Source organism: Anomaloglossus baeobatrachus, assembly GCF_048569485.1.
Source record: "Anomaloglossus baeobatrachus isolate aAnoBae1 chromosome 9 unlocalized genomic scaffold, aAnoBae1.hap1 SUPER_9_unloc_3, whole genome shotgun sequence".
NCBI lineage: Eukaryota > Metazoa > Chordata > Amphibia > Anura > Aromobatidae > Anomaloglossus > Anomaloglossus baeobatrachus.
In genome coordinates, this window is record NW_027441821.1 from 405,205 (window position 1) to 421,849 (window position 16,645).

At 53.9% G+C, this 16,645-nt stretch overlaps 1 protein-coding gene across 2 annotated transcripts in view; it reads left to right on the top strand.

Annotated features, from left to right (window-relative positions):
- Positions 1 to 11: 11 nt before the first annotated feature.
- The window catches only part of LOC142259765 (U3 small nucleolar ribonucleoprotein IMP4-like), a 33,374-nt gene continuing 16,740 nt past the window's right edge, over positions 12 to 16,645 (top strand). The window contains exons 1-5 of one of the 2 annotated variants that reach the window (XM_075331875.1): positions 12 to 119; positions 2,256 to 2,364; positions 2,439 to 2,522; positions 2,608 to 2,717; positions 3,551 to 3,683. In XM_075331875.1, the coding sequence (XP_075187990.1) occupies positions 117 to 119; positions 2,256 to 2,364; positions 2,439 to 2,522; positions 2,608 to 2,717; positions 3,551 to 3,683 (439 nt within the window). In that variant the 5' untranslated portion in view covers positions 12 to 116. The remainder of the gene's footprint in view (positions 120 to 2,255; positions 2,365 to 2,438; positions 2,523 to 2,607; positions 2,718 to 3,550; positions 3,684 to 16,645) is intronic. The other variant, XM_075331876.1, reaches the window with a different exon arrangement.

Genomic DNA, 16,645 nt, shown 5'->3' on the forward strand with positions numbered 1-16,645 from the left:
TGGTGCGACTGGGGGGCGCCATGTTTACTGAGGGCATCTGATCTCTGGTTGCGGATTGGTCGGCAGGACGGGGAAGTTGTGCTGATCATTTCCACGTGTGAGAACCGGCCGGAACCATGGTGAGTACAGGCTGCGGGGTGATGTGATGCCCGTATACAGAGGTGTCCCATACATATAGAAGGGGGGCCTGTATATTTAGAGTTGTCCCTTTTATGTAGAGGATGCCCCCATATATAGAGGAGGGTCCCTGTCTGTCTGTACAGGGGGTCTCTGTGTGTAGAGGGGGGTCCCGTGTCTGTACAGGGGGTCTCTGTGTGTAGAGGGGGGTCCCGCGTCTGTACAGGGGATCTCTGTGTGTAGAGGGGGGTCCCGCTTCTGTACAGGGGGTCTCTGTGTGTAGAGGGGGGTCCCGCTTCTGTACAGGGGGTCTCCGTGTGTAGAGGGGGGTCCCGCTTCTGTACAGGGGGTCTCCGTGTGTAGAGGGGGGTCCCGCATCTGTACAGGGGGTCTCTGTGTGTAGAGGGGGGTCCCGCGTCTGTACAGGGGGTCTCCGTGTGTAGAGGGGTCTCCCGCGTCTGTACAGGGGGTCTCCCGCGTCTGTACAGGGGGTCTCCGTGTGTAGAGGGGGGTCCTACGTCTGTACAGGGGGTCTCTGTGTGTAGAGGGGGGTCCCGCTTCTGTACAGGGGATCTTTGTGTGTAGAGGGGGGGTCCCGTGTCTGTACAGGGGATCTCTGTGTGTAGAGGGGGGGTCCCGCTTCTGTACAGGGGGTCTCTGTGTGTAGAGGGGGGGTCCCGCATCTGTACAGGGGGTCTCTGTGTGTAGAGGGGGGGTCCCGCATCTGTACAGGGGGTCTCTGTGTGTAGAGGGGGGGGTCCCGCATCTGTACAGGGGGTCTCCGTGTGTAGAGGGGGGTCCCGCATCTGTACAGGGGGTCTCCGTGTGTAGAGGGGGGTCCCGCGTCTGTACAGGGGGTCTCCGTGTGTAGAGGGGGGTCCCGCGTCTGTACAGGGGGTCTCCGTGTGTAGAGGGGGGTCCCGCGTCTGTACAGGGGGTCTCCGTGTGTAGAGGGGGGTCCCGCGTCTGTACAGGGGGTCTCCGTGTGTAGAGGGGGGTCCTGCGTCTGTACAGGGGGTCTCCGTGTGTAGAGGGGGGGTCCCACATCTGTACAAGGCGTCTCTATGCATGGAGGGTGCTCCCATGTCTATTCAGGGGGTCTCTGTGTGTAGAGGGGGGTCCCACGTCTGTTCAGGGGGTCTCCCTGTGTGGAGGGACGTCCCCGTCTGTAGAGGGCCGGGACTGCGCGGCCCCCGGTGTCCTCGTGTTACACAGATGTAGCAGAGCTGAGCTCACACTCCCGGATGTTGCCTCCTAAACCTGATCACATGATCTCCATTTTACATGAGCCCCCCATTACAAAAGTCTGGATTGGAGCCTCCCCGCTGCAGGGGCCCACAGTGGCCTGACAGGACCCCCCCTAACTACATAGATGTCGGCTCACCTTTCACCTCAGCATCTAAGTAGTTAAAACAGCGCTCGCTCCAGTCTCGGTGGTGTCACCCGATGAGGACGGAGCCTGCGGCGTACGTATATGATGGATGTTGGGGGGACGTTGCGCCCCGTACAGATGAGGCTGTTTGCGGAGCGTCGCTGCCCTGTGTGTCCATGGCTACTTCTCACTGGCTGAAACTGGGCCATTGCTCGGGTCTGTGCCATATTACAGGGGTCTTAGGAGATTGGACGGAGCGGTGGCCGAGCACGGTCCTCTCTGGTCTACACTGTGCTCCAGTCACGGTCCTCTCTGGTCTACACTGTGCTCCAGTCACGGTCCTCTCTGGTCTACACTGTGCTCCAGTCACGGTCCTCTCTGGTCTACACTGTGCTCCAGTCACGGTCCTCTCTGGTCTACACTATGCTCCAGTCACGGTCCTCTCTGGTCTACACTATGCTCCAGTCACGGTCCTCTCTGGTCTACACTGTGCTCCAGTCACGGTCCTCTCTGGTCTACACTATGCTCCAGTCACGGTCCTCTCTGGTCTATACTGTGCTCCAGTCACACTCCTACTGTGCTCCAGTCACACTCCTCCTAGCCGCGCTCCTGCCCCGGTACTCCACATATTACACCGGTATCAGACTGGGCTTCCACTTAGCGGTGGCCATAATTGCCCCCACAGAGACCCCTCCTCACTCCGCTATGTATGTATACAGCCTGTACACGTTGAGGCGCCCAGTGACTAATCCTCCGTTGTCTGTAGCTGCGCAGGGAGGCTCGTCTACGCAGGGAGTACCTGTATCGGAAGGCCCAGGAGGCCAAACAGCACAGCATAGAAGACAAGAAGCAGCGACTAAAGCGAGCGCTCGAAGGTTAGTGCCACCGTGGTAGAGCTCAGACACGGAGCGTGCCGGATCCAGACACTGACCCCCCTCTATATCCACAGAAAACAGGCTCATCCCCACAGAGATCCGCAGAGAGGCCCTCACTCTCCAGAAACAGCTCGAGTTTGATGATGAAGGTGGTGAAGGTAAGAGCGGGGACTACAAGACCCAGCATGACCTGGCGTGCACACATCTGCGTCGCATCATAACACAGATCTGTTGCCCTCACAGGAGTGTCCTCGCACATGGACGATGAGTATAAGTGGGCCGGCGTGGAGGATCCGAAGGTCATGATCACAACCTCAAGGGACCCGAGTTCACGACTCAAAATGTTTGCTAAGGTATCAGTGGCACAGGGCAGCGTACCCCGATTTGTGGAAACGGGGTACAACTCCCAAACTCAAAAAGACCACCACAACCCAACCCTGATGGCATCCATGGGTCACGTCTCCAAAATATCAGGACGTAATGTAGCAAGACTTGACCCCAAATATATACTTTCGTTTTATAAGACGCACCCCAAATTTAGGGGGAAAATGGGGTCCGTCTTAAAATCCAGTTACTTACCAATGGGAGAGGGGGGCCACAAGAGGCAGGGGCGGTGGTGGAGTCGGGTGATGCTGCGGGCGGTGCGGTGCCTGTACCAGATGCTGTAAGCCAGGGAACATCCAGAAACTGTCTGTGGTGCGGGCTTCAAAGAAATGGCGGCCGGAGTCGGCGTGTGCATAGATTTAGCTCTCCAGTCAATGAGAAGCCGAGATCTCATCTGTGCACGCGCCATTTTCCTTAATTTCGCTGCCGGGAGATCAGTGGGCCGGAGGCGGCGCATGCGCAAGTGAGATCTTAAGCCAAGAGCTCCATCTACACACGTGCCATTATTTGAAGCCCGCACCGCCATTTTCAGGATGGCCCCTGCCTCTTTGCCCGCAACGATCACCAGCACGGCGCCCCCAGCATTGCCCTGCCTCCTGTGACCATAATCCACCACCTCCCGGTAAGCTACATTCGGATAAGACGCACCCCTTATTTTCCTCCCAAATTTGTGGCTGGAAAAGTGCGTCTTATAATCCGAAAAATACAGTAATAAGATCCAAACACGCAACAGACTACAACTCCCAGCATGCCGTCAGGACGAGGCGCTATCGTGTGATCTTACACTCTTGTTGTTCTCTAGGAGTTAAAGTTGGTGTTCCCCAATGCTCAGCGCATGAACAGAGGCAAGCACGAGATGGGAGCGCTGGTCCGGGCCTGCAAAGCCAACGAGGTCACTGACCTGGTCATCGTCCACGAGCACAGAGGCATGCCGGGTGAGCAGGAGGACCCCATAACAGTGGCATCATACAGTGTTACTGCTGATATCGGTCACACATAGGTGGTCTGTGATTCTGGTAGGGATCATTATTATTATTATTATTATTATTATTATTTATTATTATAGCGCCATCAATTCCATGGCGCTTTACATGTGAAAGGGGTGTACATAATAGGGACAAGTACAATAATCATAAACAATACAAGACACAGACAGGTATAGGAGGATAGAGGACCCTGCCCGCGAGGCCTCACAGTCTACAAGGGGAGAGAGGTCCCTGCCCGCGAGGGCTCACAGTCTACAAGGGGAGAGAGGTCCCTGCCTGCGAGGGCTCACAGTCTACAGGAGGAGAGCGGACCCTGCCCGCGAGGCCTCACAGTCTACAAGGGGAGAGAGGTCCCTGCCCGCGAGGGCTCACAGTCTACAGGAGGAGAGAGGTCCCTGCCCGCGAGGGCTCACAGTCTACAGGAGGAGAGAGGTCCCTGCCCGCAAGGGCTCACAGTCTACAAGGGATGGGTGCGGATACAGTAAGTGAGGGTAGAGCTGATTGTGCGGCGCTGTATCAGACTGAGGGTTACGGCAGGTTGTAGGCTTGTCGGAAGAGGTGGGTCTTCAGGTTCCTTTTGAAGCTTGGCAAGGTAGGCGAGAGTCTATGTTGTGGCAGAGCATTCCAGAGTATGGGGGAAGCACGGGAGAAATCTTGGATGCGATGGTGGGAAGAGGAGAGGAGAGGGGAGTAGAGAAGGAGATCTTGTGAGGATCGAAGGTTATGTGTAGGTAGGTACCGGGAGACTAGGTCACAGATGTAGGGAGGAGACAGGTTGTGGATGGCTTTGTAGGTCATGGTTAGTGTTTTGAACTGGAGTTGTTGGGCAATGGGAAGCCAGTGAAGGGAGTGGCAGAGAGGAGAGGTCGGCAGTAGCGGGGAGACAGGTGGATTCGCCGGCAGCATAGTTCAGAATAGATTGTAGGGGTGCGACACTGTTAGAAGGGAGGCCACAGAGCAGGAGGTTGCAATAATCCAGACGGGAGATAAGGGCATGTACTAGGGTTTTTGCAGCTTCTTGGGAAAGGAATGCACGGATCCGGGAAATATTTTTGAGTTTGAGGCGGCAGGAGGTGAAGACGGCTTGGATGTGTGGCTTGAAAGAGAGATCAGAGTCTAGAGTTACTCCCAGGCAGCGAGCGCGTGGGATCGGGGAGAGTGGGCAGCCATTGACATTGATAGATATGTCAGGTGGGGGAGTTAAGTGAGGAGGAGGAAAGACAATGAATTCTGTTTTGTCCATGTTCAGTTTTAGGAATCGAGCAGAGAAGGAGGATGAAATAGCAGACAGACATTGTGGGATTCTGGTTAGTAGAGAGGTAATGTCAGGTCCAGAGAGGTAGATCTGTGTGTCATCGGCATAGAGATGATACTGGAAGCGGTGGGCCTCTATGAGCTGTCCCAGGCCGAAGGTGTAGATGGAGAACAGCAGGGGTCCAAGAACTGAGCCTTGGGGGACCCCAACAGATAGAGGCGAGATGAGGAAGTGGTGTGAGAGTGGGAGACGCTGAAAGTTCGGTCGGTTAGGTATGAGGAGATCCAAGATAGGGCCAAGTCTGTGATGCCCAGAGATGAGAGAATCTGTAGTAGGAGGGAATGGTCTACTGTGTCGCAGGCAGAGGACAGGTCCAGGAGGAGGACGACAGAGCAGTGTCGCTTGGCTTTGGCGGTTAGTAGGTCATTAGTGACTTTGGTTAGGGCAGTTTCAGTGGAATGATGGGGTCGGAAGCCAGATTGGATTGTAACTGGTCAAAGAGGGAGCAGGAGGAGAGGTGTGAGGACAATTCCAGATGGACATGCTGTTCCAGTAGTTTTGAGGCATAGGGGAGAAGGGATATGGGGCGATAGTTTGACACAGAGGAAGGATCAGGGGAGGGCTTTTTGAGGATGGGTGTGATGGAGGCATGTTTAAAGCATGCAGGGAAGACACCAGTTGTTAGTGATAGGTTGAAGAGATGGGTTAGGGCTGGGATGAGGACTGCGGTGATGTTGGGGATGAGGTGCGATGGGAGCGGGTCCAGTGCACAGGTGGTTAGATGTGATCTTGAGAGTAGAGTGATCATTGTGATCTGTAAAGGTCAGTGCAGCTGGAAAAGTGGGCTTATCTGCCTGATGTGAACTGCTCCCTAGCCTCATTCCACAGACGTGAGACACGAGCCCACCTTTCTCTGCAGTAATCTAGCGAACATGTTGTACGCTCATATCTTCCCCTTCAGTCCTGCGCTGTCGGCTAATGGACACCCCAGGACCACGTTCCAGTGGCGGGGATTTGCCATAGGAATACCCCTTTAAGGACCCCCATTCTCCGGGCTAGCAGAGAGCAGCAGTGAAGAACATTTTACCTTGGAGGACTGGGCACGGCTGTACATTACACAGGCGTCTATTGATTGCAATGAAAGTGGTGTAATACTTAGTGTGGCCTCTAGGAGCTGCTGCAGGGAAATGACACATTTACTGCTGAGCTCTCCCAGATTGTAGGTGATCACTGTTCTCTCTGGTGGAATCCACACTACCAGTGATCGGGGGTGGCTGCTGCTTTCACACTACGGTTTTTAGCACGCCTCATGAACGCTTTTTTGCTGCAAAAGCGAATCCTGTTTTTCTAAAGAGAAAAGCAAGTGCTATTTTACAGGATCCTGTCACTTGAAGTTTATGGGCGGGTATTGGAGTCATGTGATCGGGAGTGAGGGGAACTGATCGTGACACTGGAAATTCAGACGCAGCTGGGGGCAAAAGAGAGAGGAGAGAGGAAGAAAAGAGGAGGAGGAGAGAGAAAGAGAGGAGGAGAGAGAGAGGAAGAAAAGAGGAGGAGGAGAGAGGAGAAGAGGAGGAGGAGAAGAGGAGGAGGAGAGAGAGGAGAAGAGGAGGAGGAGAGAGAGGAGAAGAGGAGGAGGAGAGAGAGGAGAAGAGGAGGAGGAGAGAGAGGAGAAGAGGAGGAGAGAGAAAGAGAGGAGGAGGAGGAGAGAGAAAGAGAGGAGGAGGAGGAGAGAGAAAAAGAGGAGGAGGAGGAGGAGAGAGGAAAAAAAGAGGAGGAGGAGGAGGAGAGAGGAAAAAAAGAGGAGGAGGAGGAGGAGAGAGGAAAAAAAGAGGAGGAGGAGGAGGAGAGAGGAAGAAAAGAGGAGGAGGAGGAGGAGGAGAGAGTAAGAAAAGAGGAGGAGGAGAGAGTAAGAAAAGAGGAGGAGGAGAGAGTAAGAAAAGAGGAGGAGGAGAGAGTAAGAAAAGAGGAGGAGGAGAGAGTAAGAAAAGAGGAGGAGGAGAGAGTAAGAAAAGAGGAGGAGGAGGAGAGAGTAAGAAAAGAGGAGGAGGAGGAGAGAGTAAGAAAAGAGGAGGAGGAGGAGGAGAGAGTAAGAAAAGAGGAGGAGGAGGAGGAGAGAGTAAGAAAAGAGGAGGAGGAGGAGAGAGTAAGAAAAGAGGAGGAGGAGGAGAGAGTAAGAAAAGAGGAGGAGGAGGAGAGAGTAAGAAAAGAGGAGGAGGAGGAGGAGAGAGGAAGAAAAGAGGAGGAGGAGGAGGAGAGAGGAAGAAAAGAGGAGGAGGAGGAGAGAGGAAGAAAAGAGGAGGAGGAGGAGAGAGGAAGAAAAGAGGAGGAGGAGGAGAGAGGAAGAAAAGAGGAGGAGGAGGAGAGAGGAAGAAAAGAGGAGGAGGAGGAGAGAGGAAGAAAAGAGGAGGAGGAGGAGAGAGGAAGAAAAGAGGAGGAGGAGGAGAGAGGAAGAAAAGAGGAGGAGGAGGAGGAGAGAGGAAGAAAAGAGGAGGAGGAGGAGGAGAGAGGAAGAAAAGAGGAGGAGGAGGAGGAGAGAGGAAGAAAAGAGGAGGAGGAGGAGGAGAGAGGAAGAAAAGAGGAGGAGGAGGAGGAGAGAGGAAGAAAAGAGGAGGAGGAGGAGGAGAGAGGAAGAAAAGAGGAGGAGGAGGAGGAGGAGAGAGGAAGAAAAGAGGAGGAGGAGGAGGAGAGAGGAAGAAAAGAGGAGGAGGAGGAGGAGAGAGGAAGAAAAGAGGAGGAGGAGGAGGAGAGAGGAAGAAAAGAGGAGGAGGAGGAGGAGAGAGGAAGAAAAGAGGAGGAGGAGGAGGAGAGAGGAAGAAAAGAGGAGGAGGAGGAGGAGAGAGGAAGAAAAGAGGAGGAGGAGGAGGAGAGAGGAAGAAAAGAGGAGGAGGAGGAGGAGAGAGGAAGAAAAGAGGAGGAGGAGGAGGAGAGAGGAAGAAAAGAGGAGGAGGAGGAGGAGAGAGGAAGAAAAGAGGAGGAGGAGGAGGAGAGAGGAAGAAAAGAGGAGGAGGAGGAGAGAGGAAGAAAAGAGGAGGAGGAGGAGGAGAGAGGAAGAAAAGAGGAGGAGGAGGAGGAGAGAGGAAGAAAAGAGGAGGAGGAGGAGAGAGGAAGAAAAGAGGAGGAGGAGAGGAGGAGAGGGGAGTGGAGAGAGAGAGACTGTGATCACGCCAGGCTGGTTTCCGGCCAAACAGGATCCTGTCTATCAGTATAGCACCGTTCACATGCGTTTGCTGTATAGTCAGGATCCAGCGATTTTGCAGTATTTGGACGCAGCTCAAAAACACTACAAGGAGCGTTTTTGAAAAAAGTTAAAAAACTGCAAGTCGCTGGATCCTCATTATAACGCACGGAAACGCAAGTGAACGCATGTTGTCGCAAGTCCATTGCAAATGCATTGAAATGAAGAAGGGAATTTTGTTACTTACCGTAAATTCCTTTTCTTCTAGCTCTTATTGGGAGACCCAGACGATTGGGTGTATAGCTACTGCCTCCGGAGGCCACACAAAGCATTACACTAAAAAGTGTAAGGCCCCTCCCCTTCTGGCTATACACCCCCCGTGGGATCACGGGCTGCTCAGTTTTAGTGCTAAAGCAAGAAGGAGGAAAGCCAATAACTGGTTTAAACAAATTCACTCCGAGTAACATCGGAGAACTGAAAACCGTTCAACATGAACAACATGTGTACCCGCAAACAAACCCAAAAATCCCGAAGGACAACAGGGCGGGTGCTGGGTCTCCCAATAAGAGCTAGAAGAAAAGGAATTTACGGTAAGTAACAAAATTCCCTTCTTCTTCGGCGCTCTATTGGGAGACCCAGACGATTGGGACGTCCAAAAGCAGTCCCTGGGTGGGTAACGAAATACCTCATGTTAGAGCTGCAAGACAGCCCTCCCCTACGGGGAGGCCACTGCCGCATGCAGGACTCTTCTACCTAGGCTGGCGTCCGCCGAAGCATAGGCATGCACCTGATAATGTTTGGTGAAAGTGTGCAGACTCGACCAGGTAGCTGCCTGGCACACCTGTTGAGCTGTAGCCTGGTGTCGTAATGCCCAGGACGCACCCACAGCTCTGGTTGAATGGGCCTTCAGCCCTGAAGGAACCGGAAGCCCCGCAGAACGGTAGGCTTCAAGAATTGGTTCTTTGATCCATCGAGCCAGGGTGGCTTTAGAAGCCTGCGACCCCTTGCGCTGACCAGCGACAAGGACAAAGAGTGCATCAGAGCGGCGCAGGGGCGCCGTGCGGGAAATGTAGAGTCTGAGTGCTCTCACTAGATCTACGAAATGTAAATCCTTTTCATACCGGTGAACCGGATGAGGACAAAAAGAAGGTAACGAGATATCCTGATTAAGATGAAACGAGGATACTACCTTAGGGAGAAACTCCTGAATGGGGCGCAGCACTACCTTGTCCTGGTGGAACACCAGGAAGGGAGCCTTGGATGACAGCGCTGCTAGCTCAGACACTCTCCGAAGAGACGTGATCGCTACCAGAAAGGCCACTTTCTGTGACAGTCGAGGAAGGGAAACATCCTTCCGAGGCTCGAAAGGCGGCTTCTGGAGGGCAACTAGTACTCTGTTCAGATCCCATGGATCTAACGGCCGCTTGTACGGGGGCACGATATGACAAACCCCCTGCAGGAACGTGCGCACTTTAGGAAGGCGTGCCAGACGCTTCTGAAAAAAACACGTATAGTGCCGAGACTTGCCCTTTAAGGGAGCCTAACGACAAGCCCTTTTCTAACCCCGATTGTAGGAAGGAAAGAAAAGTAGGCAATGAAATGGCCCGGGAGACACTCCCTGAGCAGAGCACCAGGATAAGAAAATCTTCCACGTCCGTGGTAGATCTTAGCAGACGTGGGCTCCATAGCCTGTGCCAAGGTGGCAACGACCTCTTGGAATAATCCTGAGAACACTAGGATCTAGGATGCAATGGCCATACAGTAGGTTCAGGGCCGTAGAATTCAGCTGTTGTGCCGATTCGTGAAACCCGTCCGGGTGCAGAGACCATTCTCCTGCGTCCACGCCCTGGTGACTGAGGAAGTCTGCTTCCCAGTTTTCTACGCCCGGGATGTGAACTGCGGAGATGGTGTAGCTCTGTCTTCCACCCCCAGCAGAATCCGGTGGACTTCCTGGGAGGCTCGCCGACTGCGTAGGCCGCCTTGGTGGTTGATGTATGCCACCGCTGTGGATTGTCCGACTGAATTCGGATCTGTTTGCCTTCCAGCCACTGCAGGAAGTCTTGCAGGGCAATATACACTGCCCAGAGCTCGAGACAATTGATCTGAAGAGTGGACTCCTCTGAAGAGAGTCCTTGATCGTCTGAGAAAGGGGGGCGTTCCTGTGTAGGGACATCGACTTCCCCTCACATTAGCGAAGAATGTTCTATTGAAGTGGACGCAGATGAAACTGCGTGAAAGGGACTGCCTCTGGAAGAGGCGTCTCCTTGAAGGAGAGACTGCACCCTCGTCTGCAGTGACCGCTGTTTGTCCAGTGGAAGCTTCACCATCGCTGAGAGAGTGTGAAACTCTATGCCGAGCTATGCCAGCGATTGGGTTTAACTTTGAAAAGTTGAGGACTCCCCCGAAACTCTGGGAAGTTTCCAGCGCCATGTGCAGGCTGTGTTGGCATGCCTTTTAAGAGAGTGCCTTGACAAGGAGATTGTCCAAGCAAGGGATCACAGAGTGACCGTGAGAGTGCGGGACTGCTGTCACTGCTGCCATCAACTTGGTGAACACCCGTGGGGCTGTCGCCAGACTGCAGGGTAGGGCTATGAACTGAAGATGCTCGTCTTTAATAACGCATCATAGCAAACGCCGGTGCCCTGGAGCAATCGGCACATGGAGATAAGCATCCTGATGTCTATTGATGCTAGGAAATCTCCTTGAGGCATTGAGGCAAAAACGGAGCGGGGGGTTCCATCCGGAACCGCCTGGTTTTCACGTGCTTGTTGAGCAGTTTAAGGTCCAGAACGGAACGGAAGGAGCCGTCCTATTTTGGCACCACGACCAGGTCAGAGCAAAAAGCGTATCTTGTTCCTGAGGAGGAACAGGGATTACCACTCCTCCTGCCTGCAGAAGAGCCTCTGCTCGGTCGGTGAGGAAGTTTTGAGACAAACTGACTCTCACCCACCGGCCTTTGACCTGTGGCAGGTAAATGTCGCTAAAGCGGGGGAGTCTGCCTCCGACTGCGGATGTGGAGTGCGAGGGCTGAAAGTCATGAGGAAAACGCCTTGGTTGCGGTTCCTCCGGCTGCCCTCCCCGGGCGTGATTGAGCCCGCCAGGAATCTGTGCCCCTCTGGGCCTTTCGAGTCCTCTTGGACAGGTGAATGATTTCATTTCACCACTTACCAACAGCCTGTCACCAGATAAAGGCAACCTGGTTAAGCACTTTGTTGGAAACAGCATTTGTTCCAATCTCTTACCACTAGGCTCTGCGTAAAAACACGGAGTTGGCGGACGCCACTGACGTACGGCTCGTAGAGTCTAGGACAGCTTTAACAGCTTGAGTCGCAATGCCGACATTGTGAGATTCAGGACGCTGCTGGGGCCCAGATGTACGTATGACAGCGTCCCCCTTGCAATACTAGCTGAAATGGCTTGGAGTGCCTCTGCGGCTGCGAATGCCTGAGCAACCGACCCGCCGCTAGTTTCATAGACAGATTGCAACCAGAGGCCTATCTGTCTGTCAATGGCATTTTTAAGTGAAAACCCATTCTCCGCTGCAACTATAGATCTAGCCGCAACCCTGGAGATTGGGGGATCCACCTTTGGACACTGGGTCTAGCGCTTGACCACGTCAGGGGGGAAGAGACAACGTGTATCATTAATACGGTTGGAGAAAAACGCTTATCGGGATAAGCGTTACGTTTCTGGACTGCGGCTCTGGAGTCAGAGTGACCAGAAAAAGTACTCAATATACACTTGAGATACCGAAATAGAGATTTCTCTTGCTGTGAAGCTGACTCCTCCACTGGAGGAGCTGAGGGAGAAATATCCAACCTTCCATTGATGGACGCTATAAGATTAGTCACTAAAGCGTCACCATCCGGGCATCCGGATTGAGAGCGGTCTCAGGATCAGAGTCCTGAACAGCTACGTTTGCCTCATCATACAGCGAGTACTCCTGCTGGGACCCTGACCAGTGATGAAGTGGAGGGCCGTTTTCAGCGAGCCCGCTTAGGCAGTCTGGGACTGTCGTCCGTGTCAGAGCCTGCACCCTGGGATGCCTGGAACCCCTCTGGGGCCTTGATTTGTTCCAAATCAGGGTGGCCAGGGGCATTGCAACAATATTGCCCAAGGACCGTCTGGGCTGCACAGTCTGTAAGATGTTAGTCATAGTCACAGACAATATATCAGCGGAAAAACTGGGACTCCGTCCCTGTCTCTCGACAGGGATCACAGGTGGTTCTTTTGGCCACATGTAGTCGAGACCCCGGTGAGCAATTGCACACACTGGGGGTCCTGGAACAGTATCACATGCCGTACATGACCGTACAGTGAATAGCATACAAGCATGAAGTACAAATAAACACTTCAGCACATGTAGTACAAGCAGCCTAGAAAGCCTGTGCCTTGGCACCCTTGCTTTCTTCAGCGCTCTATTGGGAGACCCAGACGATTGGGGTATAGCTACTGCCCTCTGGAGGCCACACAAAGCACTACATTAAAAGTGCAAGGCCCCTCCCCCTCTGGCTATACCCCCCCCCCCCCGTGGTATCACGGGTTCTCCAGTTTTAGCTTTGTGTGCGAAGGAGGTCAGACATTCCATGCATAGCTCCACAGATTTTAGTCAGCAGTAGCTGCTGACTATTTCGGATGGAAGAAAAGAGGACACATATAGTGTCCCCAGCATGCTCCCTTCTCACCCCTGGATGGTGTTGTAAGGTTGAGGTACCTATTGCTGGTACAGGGCTGGAGCCTGACATGCTGTTTTCCTTCCACATCCCCTGGTAGGGCTCTGTGGAAGTGGGATCCTGCCGGCCTCTCAGCTCTGACGCCGGGCTCCATCCACAGACCCATTAGAACCTGATGGAGACGGAGCAGGAGTACGATCAGGGACAGGCCCTGCATCATACAGGTACTCTGTGTCCCCGGCAGGCACAGACACACTCCGGGCTGGCTGGGTGTTGTAGTGCGCCGGGGACCGCAACGTTGGAGTTAGTGTCCCTACAGATTACTGGGGGATTTTTTGTGTATGGGAACGCAGCGCCGACCCCCTCTGGACCGGGCGGCGCTGCTGTGACTTGTGGTGCGCCGGGGATCCGCCGTCCGCGCTTTTACGGCGGCGGCGGTTATAAATTGAGTCCCCGGCTTTTTGGGCCTAGGACGCCGGCAGCTCCGATTCGTTCCCGCCCCCCACCCTGTCATTCAGGGTAGGGGAGAGACGCTGTTCGCTAGCAGCGACGAGGGCTGGAGCCTGATTTACATGCTCCAGCCCTCACACTAGGCACAGAGGGAAGCAGGCTTCCCGCTCTTAGCCAGGAACGCCCAGGGCCCGCCCCCCTTCTCTCTCAGGACGCCGGCAGCCATTACATGCAGTCTGGCTGGAGGAAGGACGCAAGGCTCCGGGAGACCTGGACTAGGGGCTATCTGGTGACCACACACCCGCTTTTTAAGCGGGCGGTAAGCGATTTGTCTGTGCTGGTCCCTCTAGTGCCTCACGGTGTATCGGTGTACTGTGTAGGATATAGAGATATTGTATTTCTTGCACTGTGAGGTCGCTTCTGGCTGCATCTCCCAGATCCCTCTGTGGAAGCAACAACATGCCATCCTCAAAACGCAAGGCTGCCAAGGCTAGGGCTGTGTATACTGCGTGTGCTGCATGTGGGGCTAATCTACCAGCAAGTGGCTGGAAGGAAAGCAGATCCGAATCCAATCGGACAACTCCACAGCGGTGGCATACATCAACCACCAAGGAGGGACGCGCAGTCGGCAAGCCTTCCAAGAAGTCCGGCGCATTCTAATGTGGGTGGAGGACAGAGCATCCACCATATCCGCGGTTCACATCCCAGGCGTAGAAAACTGGGAAGCAGACTTCCTCAGTCGCCAGGGCATGGACGCAGGGGAATGGTCCCTTCACCCGGACGTGTTTCAGGAAATCTGTCGCCGCTGGGGAGTGCCGGACGTCGACCTAATGGCATCCCGGCACAACAACAAGGTCCCGGCATTCATGGCGAGGTCGCGCGATCAAAGAGCTCTGGCGGCAGACGCCTTGGTTCAAGATTGGTCGCAGTTTCAGCTCCCATACGTGTTTCCGCCTCTGGCGCTCTTGCCCAGAGTGCTACGCAAGATCAGATCCGAGTGCAGCCGCATCATACTCGTCGCTCCAGACTGGCCGAGGAGGTCGTGGTATCCGGATCTGTGGCATCTCACGATCGGTCGACCGTGGTCACTGCCAGACCGACCAGACTTACTGTCCCAAGGGCCGTTTTTTCCATCAGAATTCTGCGGCCCTGAACCTGACTGTGTGGCCATTGAGTCCTGGATCCTAGCATCTGCAGGATTATCTCAAGGAGTCGTTGCCACAATGAGACAAGCTAGAAAGTCGAATTCGGCTAAGATCTACCACAGAACGTGGAAGATTTTCTTATCCTGGTGCTCTGCTCAGGGAGTGTCTCCCTGGCCATTTGCATTGCCCAAGTTTCTTTCCTTCCTGCAATCGGGGTTAGAAAAGGGCTTGTCGCTCAGCTCCCTTAAAGGGCAAGTTTCGGCACTATCCGTGTTTTTTCAGAAGCGTCTAGCACGTCTTTCTAAGGTGCGCACGTTCCTGCAGGGGGTCTGTCATATTGTGCCCCCGTACAAGCGGCCGTTAGATCCATGGGATCTGAACAGGGTACTAGTTGCTCTCCAGAAGCCGCCCTTCGAGCCTCTGAAGGAAGTTTCCTTTTCTCGGCTGTCACAGAAAGTGGCGTTTCTTGTTGCGATCACATCGCTTCGGCGAGTGTCTGAGCTGGCAGCTCTGTCATCCAAGGCTCCTTTCCTGGTGTTCCACCAGGACAAGGTAGTGCTGCGCCCTATTCCGGAGTTTCTCCCTAAGGTCGTATCCTCTTTTCATCTTAATCAGGATATATCCTTGCCTTCTTTTTGTCCTCATCCGGTTCACCGGTATGAAAAGGACTTACGTTTGCTAGATCTGGTGAGAGCACTCAGAATCTACATTTCCCGCACGGCGCCCATGCGCCGTGCCGATGCACTCTTTGTCCTTGTCGCTGGTCCGCGCAAGGGGTTGCAGGCTTCTAAAGCCACCCTGGCTCGATGGATCAAAGAACCAATTCTAGAGGCCTACCGTTCTGCGGGGCTTCCGGTTCCTTCAGGGCTAAAAGCCCACTCAACCAGAGCCGTGGGTGCGTCCTGGGCATTACGTCACCAGGCTTCGGCTCAACAGGTGTGCCAGGCAGCTACCTGGTCCAGTCTGCACACTTTCACCAAGCATTATCAGGTGCATACCTATGCTTCGGCGGATGCCAGCTTAGGTAGAAGAGTCCTGCAGGCGGCAGTGACACCCCCGTAGGGGAGGGCTGTTTTGCAGCTCTAACATGAGGTATTTCTTTACCCACCCAGGGACAGCTTTTGGACGTCCCAATCGTCTGGGTCTCCCAATAGAGCGCTGAAGAAGAAGGGAATTTTGTTACTTACCGTAAATTCCTTTTCTTCTAGCTCTTATTGGGAGACCCAGCACCCGCCCTGTTGTCCTTCGGGATGTTTTTTTGTTGTTTGCGGGTACACATGTTGTTCATGTTGAACGGTTTTTTCAGTTCTCCGATGTTATTCGGAGTTAATTTGTTTAAACCAGTTATTGGCTTCCTCCTTCTTGCTTTGGCACTAAAACTGGAGAACCCGTGATACCACGGGGGGGGTATAGCCAGAGGGGGAGGGGCCTTGCACTTTTAATGTAGTGCTTTGTGTGGCCTCCAGAGGGCAGTAGCTATACCCCAATCGTCTGGGTCTCCCAATAAGAGCTAGAAGAAAAGGAATTTACGGTAAGTAACAAAATTCCCTTCTTTCTGCTGCTGTTGTCTGTTTATCCAGGACTGCAGCACATGCAATCCAAGCAGCATTGAAAACTTGTGCCTTGGCACCTTGCTTTTCTGCCGCTATTGTCTGTTTATCTAGGCGCATTAGCCAAAAATAGTGACATACAGTGAACGTATAGCATACAAGCATGACAGTAAACACTGCAGCACATGCAATCGCCTTAGCACTCTTGCTATTTGCTGCCGCTGTCTAGTCATCAAAGTGGGTAGACAGCCAAGAATAGCCTTTACAGTGCAATGTACAGCGACATATACAACAGGACACTTCAGCATTAGTGGGTCAGCACTTCAGCTGCCGCTTACCGCCCGCACAAAAGCGGGTGTGTTGCGCTGGAATCCTGTGACTGGTATCCCGGCGCTTGTCTCCATTTTGTTTCTCTGCGTGCTGGAATGGCTGCCGGCTTCCAGAGAAGAGGGGCGGCCCGAGGGCGTGCCCGAGCCAAGAGCGGGAAAAGCGGCGTCCCACTGCATCTAGTGAAGGGGGCTGGAGAATGCAAAGCAGACTCCAGCTCCCTGCGCCGACTTACTGTACAGCATCCCGCCCCTCCCTTGACTGGCAGGGCTGGGGGCGGGAACGAAGTGAAAACCAGGCCGCAAAGCCGGGGAGTAAAGTTAGAAGCGCCGC